The 19,051-nt window shown below is 31.6% G+C and overlaps 2 protein-coding genes across 5 annotated transcripts; one reads left to right on the top strand and one right to left on the bottom strand.

The window, feature by feature from the left end:
- The first annotated feature begins 2,687 nt into the window (after window positions 1–2,687).
- Window positions 2,688–6,307, top strand: LOC123708048 (alpha-(1,3)-fucosyltransferase 10). Of its 4 annotated transcripts, none has more exons than XR_006753567.1 (3): window positions 2,688–2,854; window positions 3,150–3,223; window positions 4,227–4,596. XR_006753567.1 is itself a non-coding variant. In XM_045658511.1 (3 exons), the coding sequence occupies exon 3, from the start codon at window positions 5,072–5,074 to the stop codon at window positions 6,302–6,304; it is 1,233 nt and encodes a 410-aa protein (XP_045514467.1). In that variant the 5' UTR covers window positions 2,688–2,854; window positions 3,150–3,223; window positions 4,664–5,071; the 3' UTR covers window positions 6,305–6,307. The 4 variants fall into 4 exon arrangements, 2 of the variants coding, with proteins under 2 accessions (XP_045514467.1, XP_045514468.1); XR_006753566.1 differs by lacking the exon at window positions 4,227–4,596 and adding an exon at window positions 3,377–3,710; XM_045658511.1 differs by lacking the exon at window positions 4,227–4,596 and adding an exon at window positions 4,664–6,307.
- LOC123708047 (dihydropyrimidine dehydrogenase [NADP(+)]) lies at window positions 6,294–18,333 on the bottom strand. The gene is made up of 22 exons (XM_045658509.1): window positions 18,206–18,333; window positions 17,326–17,436; window positions 16,706–16,876; window positions 16,221–16,382; window positions 15,696–15,883; window positions 15,061–15,187; window positions 13,859–14,009; window positions 13,344–13,513; window positions 13,156–13,233; window positions 12,528–12,660; window positions 12,091–12,278; window positions 11,540–11,746; window positions 10,731–10,895; window positions 10,403–10,555; window positions 10,007–10,127; window positions 8,725–8,808; window positions 8,379–8,557; window positions 7,972–8,148; window positions 7,546–7,764; window positions 6,988–7,052; window positions 6,636–6,728; window positions 6,294–6,450 (listed from the first exon to the last, which is right to left on the bottom strand). Exons 1-22 carry the CDS (start codon window positions 18,242–18,244, stop codon window positions 6,360–6,362), a joined length of 3,072 nt encoding a protein of 1,023 aa, XP_045514465.1. The 5' UTR covers window positions 18,245–18,333; the 3' UTR covers window positions 6,294–6,359.
- Between the last annotated feature and the right edge of the window lie 718 nt (window positions 18,334–19,051).

Consider the following 19,051-nt stretch of genomic DNA (forward strand, 5'->3'; position numbering starts at 1 on the left):
CCACTTCAATGTTTTTCCTACTAAACAAGACATACGTACAGACAGGACTTAATGCAATAACCGAAAATAAAACTATCAAATACATAACAGGTTTTGCATTCAGCTATTAACTAGTAGCAATTCACTGCTATAAACAAGAGTTAATTGGTATACATATTAACTTGAAATCAGCATCAAACTTAAATTTATATCTAAGACGTTGGAGTACCAATATCGAATCAAAAGTTAATTAAGGGTAATTTCATACCAGAGTAGGTTTGTTTTTTATAATGTTTATTAATCCCTTTTTTATTTCATTGAGTACTTTCTGTTTTACAATTCTCGCTTTTGAAAGTAGAAAAAGGTTTTCAACAATCAACTTTTATAAATAACTATTTAAATTTAACTGAAATTGGATTTATGGGTTTATAAACAGAGACAATTCAAGCTATGTAGTAGTAAATCACTAATAAAAACTAGATTTATTCGATTTAAACTCAAAATCTGCATTTAAATTGACATTCAAAATGTTCAAGCACAAACAGCAAACTTCATTAAAATCAAACATAATCAAACACTTATTTCAATTTTCACAATAGTCTGTTTTTTCATATTTTCGCAAACAAGATACATATTGAATTTTATCGCTGCCCATTCACATTAACGTAATTACTAAATATATTTCTTTTTCATTTGTCAGATTAGTTATTGTCTATCGCGATTATGATTCAAATTCAGAGAGAACATGAAACAAACCTTTTCATAAATTCCACCAAAATCGAAAATTGTTCCGACCTTATATCCATTTTGCAGCTTCCTATTGCAAATTTAATCACAATATTGTGAAGATTTAGGTTTTATTAGGTTTATTAATGTGACATTAGAAATATATATAATCCGGAGACAATATGATGGAATAAGGTGATACGAATAGTAGCTCGGAGCTACGCAGTGACTCTGCGGTAGTATAGTGACATGTCTCTTGGCTGCAAAGCTTTTTCGACAGTACAATTACGCAAAAGTGGTAGTGTACGTAGAATGCCTAAGGAGCCAGTGTATTAACGCTTCAAATATTTTCATGCGATCAAAACATTGCGGTTTAAAGACAATGTAATTTTAGTATTACAATACTAACTCTATACATAGAGTGATAAATTATTTTCATTATCATTTTAGATTATTCATTGACTGACATTGATTATTCGTGACTACAAAACTGATTCAAATGCTTATTTTTAATTCTGTTAATTACAGGCTTTAACGATTGAAATTAAAACATTAATAATTTCAACAACCCTCCAAAACGCTCCTCTAGTCAAGGTGTCGCTCGACCGCCTATGATGTACAATGCTTCTTAAAAACAAACTTCATGTTATTTACGTGGTAATTATTATTCTTAAATGACACAAATACATTTGATATTTAGATCAAAAACGTTCTCGGATGAAATAAAACTTCTAGACAGTATTAGGATTAGAGAGGTAAGGCCAAATTAACTACGTACATGTTACGTTATCGTCAACATTCGACTAATCTGTGATCGATTTTGTTGGATAATATTTTTACTAATGTTATTCTAATCTTAATTTTGCTTAATAATCTTAAATTATATTAAGTTATGCTCTGCTTGTGTTTTTTTTTTCTAAATATTCCTGTATCTAAAGGATTCAGCCAAGATTTTTTTAAATTTAAATTCTAATATGGATCTATATTTATATACCCAATATTTATCAGTGTAGGCACGAAAGTAAAAATTGAAATTACGTCATTGTTTGGGTCTTTCTTGCTTTTAAATAAATTTATGAATCTTAAATGCGGCATCCCTTATAATTATAACATTTTATTTCGATGTTGTGGTTTTTATATTCAGTCGTCCCCATTCAAAGATTGGCGGAGATTCAACCTCGCGGCGGTTTTCGAAACATTTCCATTTATTTATTTACCCTACGTTACATTACAATATACAAATTGAACATATTTAATGAAAAAGAGGCCCTCCTTTTCTGGGCTTTATCGCTTTCGAGCGATCTTTTCCAGGCAACCACATTTATTAAGTAAATAATGATTATTTTGTAGCTTGTGAAATCCAACGTCAAAATTTGTAATTACCTTTATAGTTACACCATAATGTTTTGTCGATTTACAATTATTGTTCTTGATGCTATCTACCGACCCTATTTAAAACTTCATAAGTTGGATCCGAAATATAAAATTTACAAAATCTTATTTACACTAAATTGTTTAATCGTGAGTGAAAACCTTAGATTAAATCAGATTATGGATTTCTTCGTTCTTAAGAATGATACCATCCCACTATAGCCATATTCTACCATACTATAACAATTTTCTGTATAGGTTCATACAAACGTTGCTGGTGTATTTATTTGTCTATACAATGCTTTAGATCCAGTACCTGCAAATATTGAGTCAAGATGGCCTACGTTTTTATTAAATCCGGTTAAAAAACTCTAAAACTCATGTGTAATTCTTCTTCATGTGTAAATAAGAAGTAATTCTTCTTCTTAGAATAGGTTCTTGCGAGTTGTATAAAAATTTATATATTATATCTATACTCTATAGTCTATACCGTCAATTCTTCACGTACCTGCTCTTTTTTTAAATTAAAGATGTAAATTCTTCATCTATGCTGATTTAAAATAAAGTGACAAATGTTTAGAAAATTGGCACTCTATATTTTTGGTGACTGAATATTTTATTTGGTTATCACAGTTTTGTTTTTAAATTTCGACTGAATCTTAAAATGTATACTTATCAATAATTTTTATATAATTTTAGCAAGCGCGCCCAACTGATTAGCTTAAATTTAATTATATCAAAAATACAGTAAGCAAAATGTCTGATATGATAATTAATGGTAAGTAAATAGTGATCCTAAAATTTCTAACATTCAACTACTATGAAAAACCGCTAAAGTCTACATATTTCAAACTGAATTTAAAAATATAATAGATGTATGTAAAGAATCGAGAACGAAAATAGATTTTTGTTCTTTTCACATAGTATAACTAAATTGATCGTTATTTTAAGATAAGATAAGCCAAAACGACAAAAATGCGACAGTACAATAAAATTCACGAGAATAAATTTATTGAAGAATACAAATAATAAGCTTAAATATTTAATTTTAATAAAATGAGATGTATTTTTAGATTCAGTTCCAGTTGATAAAAAATGGAGCGAACTAATACGATATAATATTTTTATTATGAAGCTGGTGGAATTTGTAAGTAAAGTACAATATAAATAATATAACAGTGACGATATTTAAATAGTAGTATATATGTATTTTTGTAAAAATAGATACGACTTTGAACGATTCGTGAGCCAGTTTTTTTTGGTTCAAGTTATCATTTGATGGGTGTTATTATTCCTATAGGGCATTTCACTTTTTATCCTGTGCCTTCCGGTGATAATTCCAAAACCTCAAGGGCACATGTACTGCATTGCCACCGGACCAACGACAGTAATATCTATGTTGTTTGTTATTTTATATTTGCGGAAAAAAGTACCTTTATTTATGGAAAAAATGTACCTGGTTTTTCAAATATTTTTTACATTTGGAGCTTTCATTCAATGTTTTTTGTTAAATCTTGTCAGAGTCTGGTTATGGTTAATTTATGGAGTATGTTATTTCGCTCTTTTAACGGCGTTATCTTTAGATCTATTTCTAATTGCTAATGAAAGAGGTTGTACATTTAGCTGTGCATAAATATTACAAATAGTATTATTTTTATATTTCAATACTATGTTAAAATAAAAAACAGAATCTTTTTGCGTCTTTAATTTTTTAAACTTATTAAGAATTTCGTATTCAATAAGTATACTTCTTTATTACTTAGAAACATATAATTTTTTTCCTCTTTATTGATACTCGGATTTCAGTAAAAATTTAATCGTAGCTATAGAAATAGAATTAATAATGATGTTTTTTTAATGATCTGCATATCACTATCAATAACAAAAAATTACCTGGGTTTTGACATAATTTGAAAACACACACAAAAAGTCAAAACTATCAATTGTCAAATATTCTGTATTCTTTGTATATTGTTTTGAAACTTAATCTAAAATTAAAGTATATTCTATGTAAATGAATTTTAATAGAGTATGCTATAATTTTTGTAGCAAAAACCATTATTATTTTTATTTTATAAATAATGCAAATTAAATCAAATGAAAACAGATGTTTTGTAGATACGAATTGTAAGTATCATGTTAACTTCTAGGTAATTTCATTAATTCTCATGATAATACCATTTATCTTGAGCGGTGAAGGCGTTATGCATTGCCTGGCAGTGGCGCCGACTCTGGTCCTGTCTCTAATGTTCATCGTGCTTTACTTAGTGGACCAAGTGCATGGTGTAGCGGAACAACTATACCTGTCTCAACAAATTTCTCTCAATGTAGCTGCATTTTTCTTAGTTCTTTTAGAAAACGAACCAAAGGGAGCGGTGTATGGCTTGTTTTATTGCCATCTTATAATCGCCCTATGTATAGATCTATATTATGGATTTAAAGAAAGAGGCTTTTTTATTTAGTTTTGGTATATAATAAATATCCTATTAAATGCAACTTGTATTTTTATAACCATGTTAAATTTAAATCTTCCATATTCTGGTTATGAATTTCTGTAAATTTACAAGAAAGTATATCTTGGTTTTAGGTAGTGGCTCTCCTCCTCAATATTATACCGCATATAGTGGAACCTGTGGATCTTATAAACTGTTTGGTTGCTGCTCCAACTCTCATGATATCTACTCAAATTATGATACTTTATGTTGTTGATCAAGTGCAGTATGAGGCAGAGTTTTACTATGTAATTATTGAAGCGGTAATCACTGTAATAGCATTTATCAACCTTTTTATAGTTGGTAAAATAGTTGGGGCAATTTATGGACTATTTTATATCGATTTGTTTATTGCATTTTGTATGGATGGTTACTATATGTATAAAGAAAGAGGCCTTACTCTATAAATATACTACAATTGTTGTGTAGATCTGTTAAATGATGTCATCCTTCCTCTGATAACACTAAAACAAGTGTAGTATTAAATTAAAAGTGCGGTGATAATGAACTTTGTTACTAAATTCTTTTTTAAAATAATAAAAAAGTTTTTTTTTCTCGTAATAATTTTAACCATACTATTTTTACTTTGGTTCTGGACTAGAGGTGATAAAGAAAATGACAAAACACCTATCCCCGTAATATTATGGTGGACAACTGGCTTCCCTGGAACTGAAGAAATGAGACAATGCCCAAATAACATAATTTGTATTGTTTCTAGCAATAATATTATTGAAGATAGTGTTCATTCATACCTGTTTTATGCTAGCAACATTGATTTTAACAATCTTCCTTTACCTAGAAAAGATGTGGTATGGGGATTGTATCACGAAGAATCTCCAAGGAATGTTGAGGAATTATCACATGAGGAAACATTAATTCTTTTTAATTACTCTTCAACTTTTAGCAGACATAGTGATATTCCATTTCCTTTACAATATCTAGAATCTATTAAGGATATAACAAGTACCAAATTTTTTATCCCAACAGACAATAAAAATAGCATTAAGGACATTGCTCCAATAATGTATTTACAAACAGATTGTGAGACTGCTACAGAAAGGGATAAATATGTAAAAGAACTTATGAGGTATATAAAAGTTGATTCTTATGGGGGTTGTCTTAAGAATAAGCAAATGCCAGCAAGGTTTATTGATGACTATCTGAACCGTTTAAATGACGACAATTTTTTGCATTTTATTGCGAGATACAAATTTGTATTAGCAATTGAGAATGGTGTTTGTGATGACTATATCACGGAGAAGCTTTGGCGGGCTATCAAAGTAGGTACTGTGCCTATTTATTTTGGTTCACCGAGTGTGAAGGATTGGCTTCCCAATGAAAATTCAGCAATATTGCTAGAAGACTATCCTACACCTAAACTATTAAGTGATTACCTCAAAAGGTTAGACAATGATAATAATTTATATGAGAGACATTTAGAGCATAAAACAAAACAACTTATATCCAACATGCGCCTGTTAAATGAATTAAAATTAAGGCCCTATCAAACAGACGCTTTGAAAGTTGCTGAGGAATTTGAATGTTTCATATGTAAGAAGTTACATGAACAAAAATTGGGCAAAGTCATAAAAAGTGTTGTAAATAAATTACACTATAATTGTCCACAACCAGTTTCGGCACTAACATTAAATGTTAATCCAAACAACGATTGGATATTTTCATGGCAAACAGCTGCAATAAAGGCAAAAGAAATAAAACAAAGAGTTTTGGGTTAAACAATTTACATTATCTTTTTGTATGCTTTTAATATATTTTTATACAAACGCATTTTTATTGACACACCCCATCTAATGGTGATATAGGATGGACTTGATAATGGAACCCTCTTTTGATGATATGAGGGATCGTCTTAGGCACCATACTAAAACAAGAAAATTACTATAAATAAGTTACTTAAACTTAAGTTAAATTATAAAATACATAATTATCTGTAAACAGTGACTTCTGCTTAAACTTCTGGACAAAGCCTATTAATCAGAAAATTTCCTAAGCGTTCGATATTTTACATAAAATATGCGAAAACGTATAAGTAATTTAATTACTTACGAAATACAGTCAATGATGGGACACACAGACAAACATAATGTACATCCCGTGCAGTCGTCAGTCACCCGAGGGATGTGGCTATCAGCGTTAAACCTGTAATAATGTATTATTTTTTTGTTACACTCGTTCCCATACTACCTCAGTGGATAAGTTACCATGCAACGTCATTAACTGGAGTAATTGTTTTTATTTACACAACCATCGCTCCATTAAACCCTTGAAAATATACAAAACAGAAGTGGGATATGATAATTACAATAAAGTATTATACAAAATACTAACGACAATCATCAACTTAAAGACAAAACGTAATAAGTTTAGACACAAAATAATGTTTAATGATTATACTCACTCAATAGCCTGGTATCCCGAATCAGCACAAGCCATGTAACATTTACCGCAGTTTATACACATGTCCTAAAACAAATTCATTATTATCGCAATGCGTATAATTTTCAGATATTATGATACTAAGGGTCCGTATCACAATGTATGGATAGAGTACCAAATAGCTATGAAACACATAAATTATTTGGAAGATGAAAGTTCCGAATAAGACCGTTCCGTTTCATCGGACTCATAACTTATGATGGACTTTATGTGACGAATAGCGATATGACTGTCGTGAAACGCAACAATAGTGTTTATCCTACCAATAAGTAATAAATAGCTTATTTGGAACTTATGTAGAACTTATCCGTACATTGTGTAGCAGACCCTAAGATTACAGAGATATCCGAACTATAAAGATTACTTAGAAATTTTACTATTTACTACAGTAAATAAAATTCTTATTGCGAATCAAATCACAAATATAAAGATTTCTCTTCACGTTTATTTATTTGCAAATCCGAGCTATACAGCGTACGTTTATAGAAGTTAATTTGCGTTTTATTAAAATAATACTTACGTCGTCAATAAGAGCAACAACTTGTTTCGTATTATCTAGCTGTTTGTAAGTACCAATCCTTGGTAGTGCCAGGCCTAAAACATCCTTGATCTTTGGCACTTCACAGTTACCATTCACAGATACATTATTTAAGATCGAATCATTTAAATCGGAATTTTCTCGTAAAGCTTCAAGCATTTTTTCACGTTTTTGTTGGTATGGCCCAAAGTGGGCTAGTACCTGAAACATAATAGCACATTTTTTAAATCGTTTCGTATATTTTTAATTTACATATCAATACAATAACATATTACATTATTATGGCATAGACAGTATACGACACGCTCGACGATTCCATGATTTACTTAGAAGAAATAAAACAGTATACGCCTTAGCTTATTAAACCAAATAAAAATCAATTAATATAACAATAGAGTCTGTTTGTACCTTTCCATTATCGTCGTACAGTGTCTGAACAGGTTTTCCTTTCTGATGTTTAAAGCTCGGTGGGGATTGGCCGACCCAACCGTTAAGGCCTTTTGAACGTAAGTACAATAAAGCTTTAAGGCCTGTAATGTAGTCATCTATCAGTGTGAAGTCTTGGTTCTGTACAGCACTGCATATCTGTAATTAAATATCTTTAGAGGTTTAAGTTTATCTAACAAGTTGGAACGTGCCATAGTGTTAAACCAACGCCTGAAACCAAAACCTTATGAGTAAAGAAAAGTTAAGTGGCATCCTCCACCTACGGCATCGGCATCAGCTAGAAAATTAGTCTTTAGTCGAAATAAACCAAGTAAATACTAGAAATTCTATAGACACCATACAATTACGACCATTGTAAAATTGTTAACCTGAACAACTGGCGCTCCACAGAGTATAAATTGCAGTGCTGAGTCAGCGGAATCAATGCCTCCAATTCCGAGTATTGGGAAACCGGGTAATTTATTGGCAATCGAAGACACTGCCCGAAGTCCCATAGGTCGAGTGGCGTTGCCTGATACACCGCCATATGTAGTCCTTTTCTCTATACCTGTAAAAGTAATTTTACAATTTTAAATTCTATACGAGATTCTGACATATTTATTTGTAGACTCAATAAAATTATACTACATTAAATAAAATCATACAACCCTAATAACCTAATAAATATTACGTAAGTCTGATAATTAGGACTAAAAATCATCTTCATCAACTTACCAACTCCTGGCCAAGGTGTGGCATCAGCTTTGACAGTCATAAGGCCAGATACAGTGTTGATTGCTGATACTCCACTAGCGCCACCTGAAGATTTGTAAAACATAAAAATGAGAAAAAACCTTACATATACATAGTACTATTGTTAGACGCTTTAAATTATACTTATATTATAAGGAAGTAAAATATATGTGGTTGCAGGGGGGTAATCTCTGGATCTACTGAACGTACATTTTACATTTACCAATAGAAAGCAACGTTATTAGTGGGTGTCATATGCTATATTAACCCAATTGGTAGTCGGATTTACAAAGTAAAAGTTGGAGAAAAAATGGTTCTTACGTAGAAAAGAAAACGTTTCTTGCGTAGGCTGCCATAACGATGAGGGATTAATAATAAAAAGCAGCGGTAACATATGTGTTACTATTATATAATGTAATTGTGTTCACCAATATCTAGAATGATGCATTTATTATATTTTTATATATTCAGGTTTAGGTATGTTTCCAGAGTCACGGTTGCCCGTACGAATCCGGGGCGGTCGCTACAATGCTATTATAATAATAATACTAGCCTTTTACTCAGATACTTTTAAATTTAAAGACATTTATGTTTCTATCATTCATGTATGTATGTATCATTCCTTCTAAATATCTGTGTGCACTTTCACTAATTCCTTTAGATAAAGACAATGCATGTCGTCGAACGCCAATAAAAATAATTTAAGTGCTTCTAATTTCACTTTTATTGCCACTTTAATGTTAATTTTCTTCGGTTTACAAAATACAACGTTACGGTGTTAAGCTGGGTACAGACGAGTGTAACGTGTAATATACGATTGCAATGTTTGGACAGCGCTTCCAGCATTACGTGTACCTAACGGTAATTACTGATCTATCGGCTGTCGCTTTTTTGTTCGAACACATGCGCTTACAGTGCCTTCGTGTTCGGCATATTCGTAGCAACTGAGTGGAAACCAAGATTCGTTACACGTTCGTGTGACGTCTATACTGTTGATGCTAAATTACACGTAATCTTACCTTACACTTTACACTTGTCTGGACCCGGCTTTAATGATCAGAAAATAAACTTATCGTTCTAAACGCAAAGCGAGATAAGTTCACTAAAATCTGTATAAAAATACAACATAAATAATAAACATATAAACCTATATCAATCCTATACCCCACACCAGGCCAAGGCTATAGCTGAGATTTTTATTTGTTTATAATTATATCTAATACATATCATAAAAAAATTGTCTAAAATACTATGCAAAGTATACCTTCATAAGCTGCCTTAGCGATAGTTACAATTTCTGTAATATTCGGCGTTAATTTGACGAAAAATGGTATTGTAATCGCTTTTCGCACCCATTGAGAAATGCCTTTGACGAGTATGGGATCCTGCAACACATTAACTAAATGTTAGTTCGATTGTTGTTATTTGAAAAACTTTTCTTATCAACTTAAGTATATTAAAATATTTAATAACCTCAAATTAAAAAAAAATATTTTAATTTATTTCAATAGATAAAACATAATTAATAGGTAAGTCCTTGACATATGAGATTATATAAACACGCTCGAAAAAATAACGGGATCCCAAGACATCATATACATAATACATCTGCAAAAATTACTTTATTTCTGTATCTGGAAAACCTATAACTGTGACTAACCTGTCCACAAGCGAGTCCCATACCGCTTTCACCCATGCCGTGAGGGCAGGACAAGTTCAGTTCTAGAGCATCAGCGCCTGACGCTTCCGCCTTCTTTGCTAAATCCGTCCAATCTGCTTCATTATACGAGCACATTATTGAAGCTATTACAACCTGAAATATCAGTTTTGTTAAATGTAGACATACACAAATATAAGTCTTGTTTTGGAACTAATGCTTTTGTGGTGTCTCGTAATAGTTGATTATTTTTTTTACTACACACTATTTCTGATTTATTTATATTTGAATCCAAAAACAATTAGTATTTATACCAATAATTAATCTTCACCTTAGTAGGGAAATCTCGCTTAAGTTCCTTTATACTTTGACACCAGTATGCCTCGCTCTTCTCTGAGATCAGCTCGATGTTGAGGAAAGATCCCTGCCCTGGACCAAAATTCTCGCCTGATGTCACTCCACGTACGATACGAGGTGATATGTTGGTTACAATATCCTGTTATTAAGCAAATTGTATTCTTGAGTATGCAATGAAAATATTGTTTCGAAGAAGAAAAAGCTTATTGTTTTTAATAATAAAAACCAGGGAAACATACAATTTACATAGAAAAGTGCCTTGTCACATTCTTCGAGGCAAACATGTTTCTCAACCGAAATATAGATTAAGATTATGTCAAACGTAAGTGCTACTTAAATTTGTTTTCTTCTACAAATAATAAATCTGCGTGATACGTATATATATATACACTTTTGTATGACATATTATGTTAATCGTTTTAGCCATCTTACAGCTAATCGGCTCTCAACTACCTGCAATAGAACAATCAATCTTATTTATATATCTACGTGTAAGGCCTAAAGAGGCTGAAAATAGATATTCAATGATGTATCCCCATTGTGTTGTTAATTTCAACATAATCAAGCTTGAAAAAAAAACATTTTTTAACCAAATTAAAGCTATTTGTATTATTATAAACTTATAAAAGGTGTAAAAGCTATATAAGTTAACCAACCAACCAAAGACAATACTATAATCAACCTTGACAATGCGTTCATTAAGTAATTGAGGTCGATATTATGTTTATATATTGAACCGACGATACTTAACAAACTAAGAACTGTAACTTTACGGGCACACACCTTATCCAGACCAAAAGTTTTTGTGACAGCGAAACCCCATCCCTGCTGGAACGCTCGTCGAATCATCGCAGAGCTAGTTGTAGGAGGAGCACTCGCAAGGCCGAAAGGATTCTCAAACTTGATACCGCACACCTCCACCGACAGGTCCACGTCGTCAATGGGGCAATAGAATTTTGGTAGCTCCACAGGGGCGTCAAATGGAATACCCTGGAAATTATTTATCCAGTCGCATCTAAATCAATTGTATATTTCTTCGTAAATATATTAATACTTTGAAACTTTAAAGAATATCACAATAAGGATTTAACATTTTGCAAAAGATATTGTGTATTTTTAATTGTAATTTAAAAATTAAAACAAATATGTAGTTTAAGTTGTAATATGTATTAAAGTTTTAAAGCTGGATACGCGGCTTTAGTACGTTTACAAAACTTTTTTGGTTCAAAAAGTTAATACTATGTATTATTAAGAGGTAGAAATAAATAAATAAAATATTAAATAAATAAATCAATTTTCTTTAGTACATTTTATAATATTAAAAAGAACAATACCTGTAGATAACAGTGCATATACCAAGCGGCAGTCTTTCCATCATTGACCGATTCCACAGTGGTCTCGGCAAGGCCGGCTAAATCTCCACCGACGAACACACGTGGTTCGGAAACGCTTTGTAATGTACTTCCATCCACATCGGGGAGACCCCAACGTGATAATTTGACACCTGACATCGCTTTTTTTACTGAAAAATAAAAAGGTGTTATCGCTCTACTCTTGTGTGTTTAAATGACTTTAAAATACCTGAGTTTTAATCAAATCTAATCGAAACTTAAAAGGTATTTTAAAATTCATTTAGAGTAGTATAAATATTGACAGACCTTAATAAAAAACCGTTATGATTTTCATAATATTTCTAACAAATATATAACGAAATAAGTGCAGCTTCACTTGAAATTATCAAAAAATGAAACAAAAATTAAATATAAATTACCATCGGTATCATAGAGCCCAGAACCAAACGCTGAGATGATGAAGTTAGCTTTGAGCTGCATCACCTGATCTTCGTCTTCAATCCAATCACCATCATCTAGTTGTTCTGTACGGCACATCTTCAACGCTGTTATCTACAAATATTTTTTATAATACAAAAAGTACCTACAACCACTCAAAAAAGGTTGGAATTATTTCTGTCGATTTCAAATGTATTATATTAATCTTCTTTCATTCTGGAAATCTCCAGCCGTAAAAATTAGTTAAAAAAAATCAATGGCGCTGCTACCTTTTTTAGGTCTGGGCCACAGATTTATGTATCTATTTCATGATCATTTTTTAATCGAATAGGCAAGTAGGTGATCAGCCTTCTGTGCCTGACGCACGCCGTCGACTTTTTGCGTCTAAAGGCAAGTCGGTTTCCTCACTATATCACCGTTCGAGAAAGAACATCCATTGGTGCACATCCGGGGATCGAACCTACGACCTCAGGGATAAGAGTCGCAAACTGAAAGCCACTAAGCCAACACTGCACTATGCACTAATAATTAGTTAGTAGGGATTATAACGTATCGTGGTTTAAACTTAAACAAATATTTGCAGATAAATCAAACTTAAAAAACACTAACCTTCCCATCCCGTACTATAACTTCACGTGGGGACATAAATGGAACAAATTCACATTTTTCTTCCTTCGCTAAATCCACCTGAAATTATAAATATTTAATTTTTCAATATCAGATTGACAAGCCTTTGGCAAAATAGTTTGATGTTTAGATTGTTATATAGGCATAATAAAGGTTTTCATTAATACTACCTCCTCAGGCACAGCCCTAATGTTCGTAAATCCTTTTCTAAACACAACATACACTCGCCTGGCTCCACAGCGAAGAGCGGAAGTTGCACAGTCAAAGGCTGTGTCTCCCGCGCCCAGTACTATTACATTCCCATATAATTCGGGTAAAGTGGGTTTACACGCACAAATACCTGTAAAGACAGAGGTAATGATAAAAATGATCACTAGAAAAAGGGCGAGCAAATTCGTTTAGTGTTTAAAAGAGATCTTTCTCATACATCTGAGAAGTTAAATACAGATTTTAATACATGTTTTTAGAGCAGCAAATTCGTCAACAGAACAATAGAGTTTTATTTAGTTGATTCAGTTTTCTATCATTATATTTTTAAACAAGCTTGTTCTGGTCGATGTTATTTATGTTAATTGGCAGACTGCGTGATAGAAGAAAGCTTGCGCTAATTGTTTTAGAGTAGGTATGTGGTTCTATGATAACGTTTTATATACAATTAAGCTACTGTGTTTAAAAATATATTTACCTTTCTTACTGCCTTTAGATACAAGCGGCAAAAAATCCTTGCTGGTGTAGAAACCCATGTCCTGGGTTAAGTTCTTGAATATTGGAACACTTTTAGGTTCAGGAAGACCGATACCAAGGAAAACAGCTGCATGACCGTCGTTTAGGAGACCCTAGAATTATATGAATAATTTAAATTATTCACAAATTCTATTCGAATACATATTCGTGTTTCCGAATCCAAATGGTTGTATTTGGAGCACTGTCTAAGTTTTCCAAACACGTACGCTCTATTTCTTAATCAATTTGATAGCTAAAATTAATTTACGTATCAACTCATACTGTGGTGAGTGGACTTAGTTGTAACAAGATATTTAGCTCCTTAAATCTATATTAATACATTTTGTGAACAATCTGTAATTTTAATTAAATGTATGATTCATGTTTGATACTCTATTGGCCGGTTAAAGGTTTCTATAAATTTTCTAATCAGCAAAAATATTTGTTATTGACTTTAATAACACATTATCTATTCATTCTTAAAACAATAGTCTTCAGGATCCACAAATGATTGTTTTTTCAGTGATACTTATTAAAAATACTTCTATTATAGATATATATATATATATATATAACTAAGACTGTTAATTAACATTTCCTCAGTTAAAGCTATTATTAGAATTGTAAAAAATAAAGTCAACATAATATTAATAATATTTCATATACATAATTAATATACATAATTTCCCCGAAAAGTCAGTTCAATTGTTGCAGATCTAAACAAAAAGAAATCACCAATTGGTGAAAGTATTATTTTTATTAAATTGTGTTACAGCTGTTATGGAAAAAAATAGTAGTGAGCACTTTGGTCAATAAGTTGTAATATCATGTCCCTTGCTTAAGATAACAGCTTGCTAAAGATATGGAAAACTGATAGTATGTACCTTAAGATATTTATTTTAACACTACCATAAATTAATACTACGGACGGCCTTATCGCTTACAAGTTTTCGGTAGTAAGGAAAAAATACTAAGGTTATAACATAATAAACAAAAAAGAAATTACGAGTAACCATGTACGTACTAAACTATAATCTAAAATGAAACACTTAAACTATTCTTAAGGTTTCAAAATACCAAATTCCAACAAAATGTTAGTGATAGCATGACCGCAGAATACATATCGCAATAATTACTATCTAAGTATCAGAAAAAATTACTTACTTCAACAGTAATATCTTTGACGGAGAGAGATCTTCCAGTGACAAATTTAACCCCTAAATTCTTGACTAACTCTACTTCATATTGGACCACGTCGAAGGGTAGGCGATATTGGGGAATCTCTGATGAACTGAAATACATAGCTTCATTGTACAGGTTAATTTGTACAGGTTATCCACTACACAAATTGTATTCGAATACATATTCGTGTTTCCGAATCCAAATGGTTGTATTTGGAGCACTGTCTAAGATTTCCAGACACGTATGCTCTATTTCTTAATAATAATAACATATTAATTATTAAAACGATAGTCTTCAGGATCCACAAATGATTGTTTTTCATTGATTGATTTGATTGTCAGTGATACTTATTAAAAATACTTCTATTATAGATATATATATATATAACTAAGACTGTTAATTAACATTTCCTCAGTTAAAGCTATTTATTAGAATTGTAAAAAATTAAGTCAACATAATATTAATTATTAGCCATAATTATTGTATAGGCTAGATTGTTATTCATGTAAAGTCACACTCTTTTTTGTGAAGTTTATACTACGAAAAAAAAATACTTTTGACGCTCTTAATATGACAGAAAACATATAATTTCATAACACATAGTTTCTTTGGATTACCTGAGACCTCCTAGGTACTGTTGCTTCTCGTATACAGTGAGGTTCTTGTACCCAAGTCTAGCCAAGAAGCATGCGCAACTAATACTCGCAGGGCCGCCGCCAATGAGAGCAATTTTTTGATCACCACCCCTCGGTAACGGTTTCGTATTGGGGTCCAGAGTTTGTTGGATACCCATCTTCATAAAAATCTGTAAAATAATCAATACTTGAGTCCATTCTTGCTAAGGGCTTTAAATTTGTCAATAAAAAATATTTTGTTGACTAGTAAATGAGAATATTTTAAACCATAAACTATTATTATGTATACGTTCTGTTCGTAAGTCAAATAAAATTTACTATTTATGGACATCTGTTCATTAAATTCGTAGAACCGATGAAAAATATATTTAAGATTCAATAAAACTTGTGTCAATGAATTATCTAATTACCTATCTCTTTAATGATGATTGATTATAATTATACTTTCATATAATCGCATAAGATAACTTGGGATTGCTCGTTTGACCCATACTTTATAGTACATACATCAACAGCGAAATGCTGCAATCCACCGATGTTAATAGCGCCTTCCTCGCTTGCGTGAAGGTTACAGCCTCCCACACAGAGGTCACTTGTTGGACACACCATACCACATGTAAGTCCAAGAGGGTTGTCTGATAATATTGCTTTAGCTGCTCCATAATAGTTCTGGAAAGTCAAGTAGATAGTTTTGTAGTACTTAAACAGACAAACAATGATGGTCTTCGAAAGTTTCCTATATTTTTTACCTGTAATCATTTATCTCAAGGGCCTTATTGTACATAAATAATATACACAATTTTTTTAAGAATTGTACACTCCCATATTGTTTTTAAGTTTATGACTCGCAATCAAAACTCATATGAAGTATATGAAAATCACTGGATCCGTTAAAAAGTATGCGTTACAGTTGTACTCATTGTGATCGACGTCTATGCCTTATAGGACGCTAAAGTTTCATTTTAAATCTTTAACAACCTCGTTTAACTCACTCGATTAGAAATGCTGGTGATAAAACTCTTGACGTCTATTTGGGTTGGACAGGACTTCTGGCAAGGTGCATCGGCACATTTTAGGCATCTAGCAGCTTCCTTGAGGGCGCCACGCTCTGATAAAGTAGTATGTTTGATGTCGTCAAAATTGTTCTTCAGTGAGGGACAAGTCTGTAAATAAATGGAATAAAAAAAGTCACTTGATTTTTACCGCGCGGTCGACTAATATTGCTGTGCTCTGTGCGGGTTCTTGAGAAGTCTTCTGGTTGTAAAACTAATTTTTTTTAACCGGAGCATACCTACTACTGGGCAGAAACTTATTTTCTAAATAATCAGATGTGCGCGTCTCGTGTAGATTAAATTGTAATTTCTACTTTAATGTTATAGTTAAGACAAAAGTACATTATCTTATCTTAAAACATTATTAATGATGTACGATGCACGTCGATATTAGTTGGGTTTTGTGACAGGTAGTACGTATATACATATAGCTATAACTAGAAAAAACATAAAGAAAATCAAATGTTTATGTAAAATCTGTAATTAAATACACGCGTCGAATTGTAGAAGTCCGACTTCGATTTCTAAGTCTGTTACAAAGAGATATTTAATTAACTTACAGTGCATTTTCTGTCTGTATTACGCTTCCAATGTTGTTTATTTTTCTTCGTCTGCGCCGATGGTACCAAGTTGCTGAAAGGCTTGATTTTTGGATTTAATTTGAGTAAATTCTGAAAATTTTAGTAATATAATTTGTTAATCTACTTAAAGTATAAACCAAAAGCTCTGTAGGGCCTAGGGCGTATAAGCCGGAAGAGCTGTGCTCGTTTTCCGGGAAAATAATCGTTAGATTAAACATTTTAAATCCAGACCTATTCACGATGTACGTTGACCATCTGCTTGCTTAAAATTATTTTACTACGAGAAATTGGTGGGACAATGGGGCGACCTCATATATATTATATTGTTTTTTGACCTATTTTTTACCATTTAACAATACGTCTTCATATTCCTGAATAGATATTAATGTAGAGTTTGAATAAAATATTTATTTGATATTGAACCTGGTCGCTATTTATCAACACTTGTATATATATACATATAGTTGCATAATTATTTTTGCTTTATGAGTATACCTTTTTGTGAGGGTAGTGATTGGCTTAGACATATTGCTAAGAAAATAAAGCAATCAGGTTAATGTTCTAACAAGTATTAAGTTATTTATTTGAAATTTAACCCTAAGCCGTTTTACTAAAGTATATAGGCGACATAATTTATAGGTGAAATGTGCATGCATGCGTAATTTGAAGCTAATGAAAACATTATAATGAATGATTGATTGTATGGTTTGTAAAATAAAGTTTGATTAATTTCTAGCTAAAACAAAGAGACGCCATAAACTGATTTATGATAAGCAAACTACGACTAAACTCGACTCGATACAAATACTTTTAAAAACCTTGAAATCTCTATTTACATGTACGATTTACAATCTCTTACCTCGATATCTGGCAACTCTTCACTTAATAGTTTTGCCATTTTCACTCTTAATCCGTTGAGAAAACAATTATTTTTGTATATACGTAATTTTTAGCGACGCAGTGGACTGCTCCCTGGCAGTGCGTCACATACGACTGAACAAGTTTTGTTCAACGCAGTTTCTTGTGTTTATCTTTGGTGTCGTAATAAATACAAATACATCGCTGAGTTTGTAGGAATTCGATTGTATATACTAGAAATTGATATTTATGTTCTATTTAAATAGCAATGCATTGCGGCTTCGCTAGCTTATAACTTTAATAGAAAATAAAAAACTTATTATACTAATAAAAACTTTTAAGTAGACCTAAGGTCTTCATAATAAGTTCAATGACACCAAAGTGACAAATTATTCAAATTTCTAGGTAATTAAAGCGAAAGTCAGGACAGGTGGTTCATAATATGTATGTTAACAATTGGTATCGTTGCTGTAGCATTTTGTCACAAACAATAAACTAGGTATTTCAAAAAAGGTAGACTGTTGTAATTTTAGTTTTTAGAATAGGTCAAATGAATTAGGTACCCAGTATTATTAGTTGCACAGGTTTTTTTTATTAAAGTACATAAGCGAATTTTAATTATCTCGGCACTTAACTTGCCCCGATTTTTGTTGTGGGGAAGTTTCCACACTAATAAGGAAAACAACTTACAACGAATTCTTTTTTAGTAAGTTTTAATAAAAAGGCCGTAAATTTTTGTTGTTTCAATATATTTTAAGCAAAATTATTATCAAGCTACGAAGGTTAACTTCAATGCTTGTCACTAATAAAAAAATTGTACGTAAAATAAAGAAAATGATGAGACACA

The sequence above is a fragment of the Pieris brassicae genome, chromosome 4 (assembly GCF_905147105.1).
Source record: "Pieris brassicae chromosome 4, ilPieBrab1.1, whole genome shotgun sequence".
NCBI lineage: Eukaryota > Metazoa > Arthropoda > Insecta > Lepidoptera > Pieridae > Pieris > Pieris brassicae.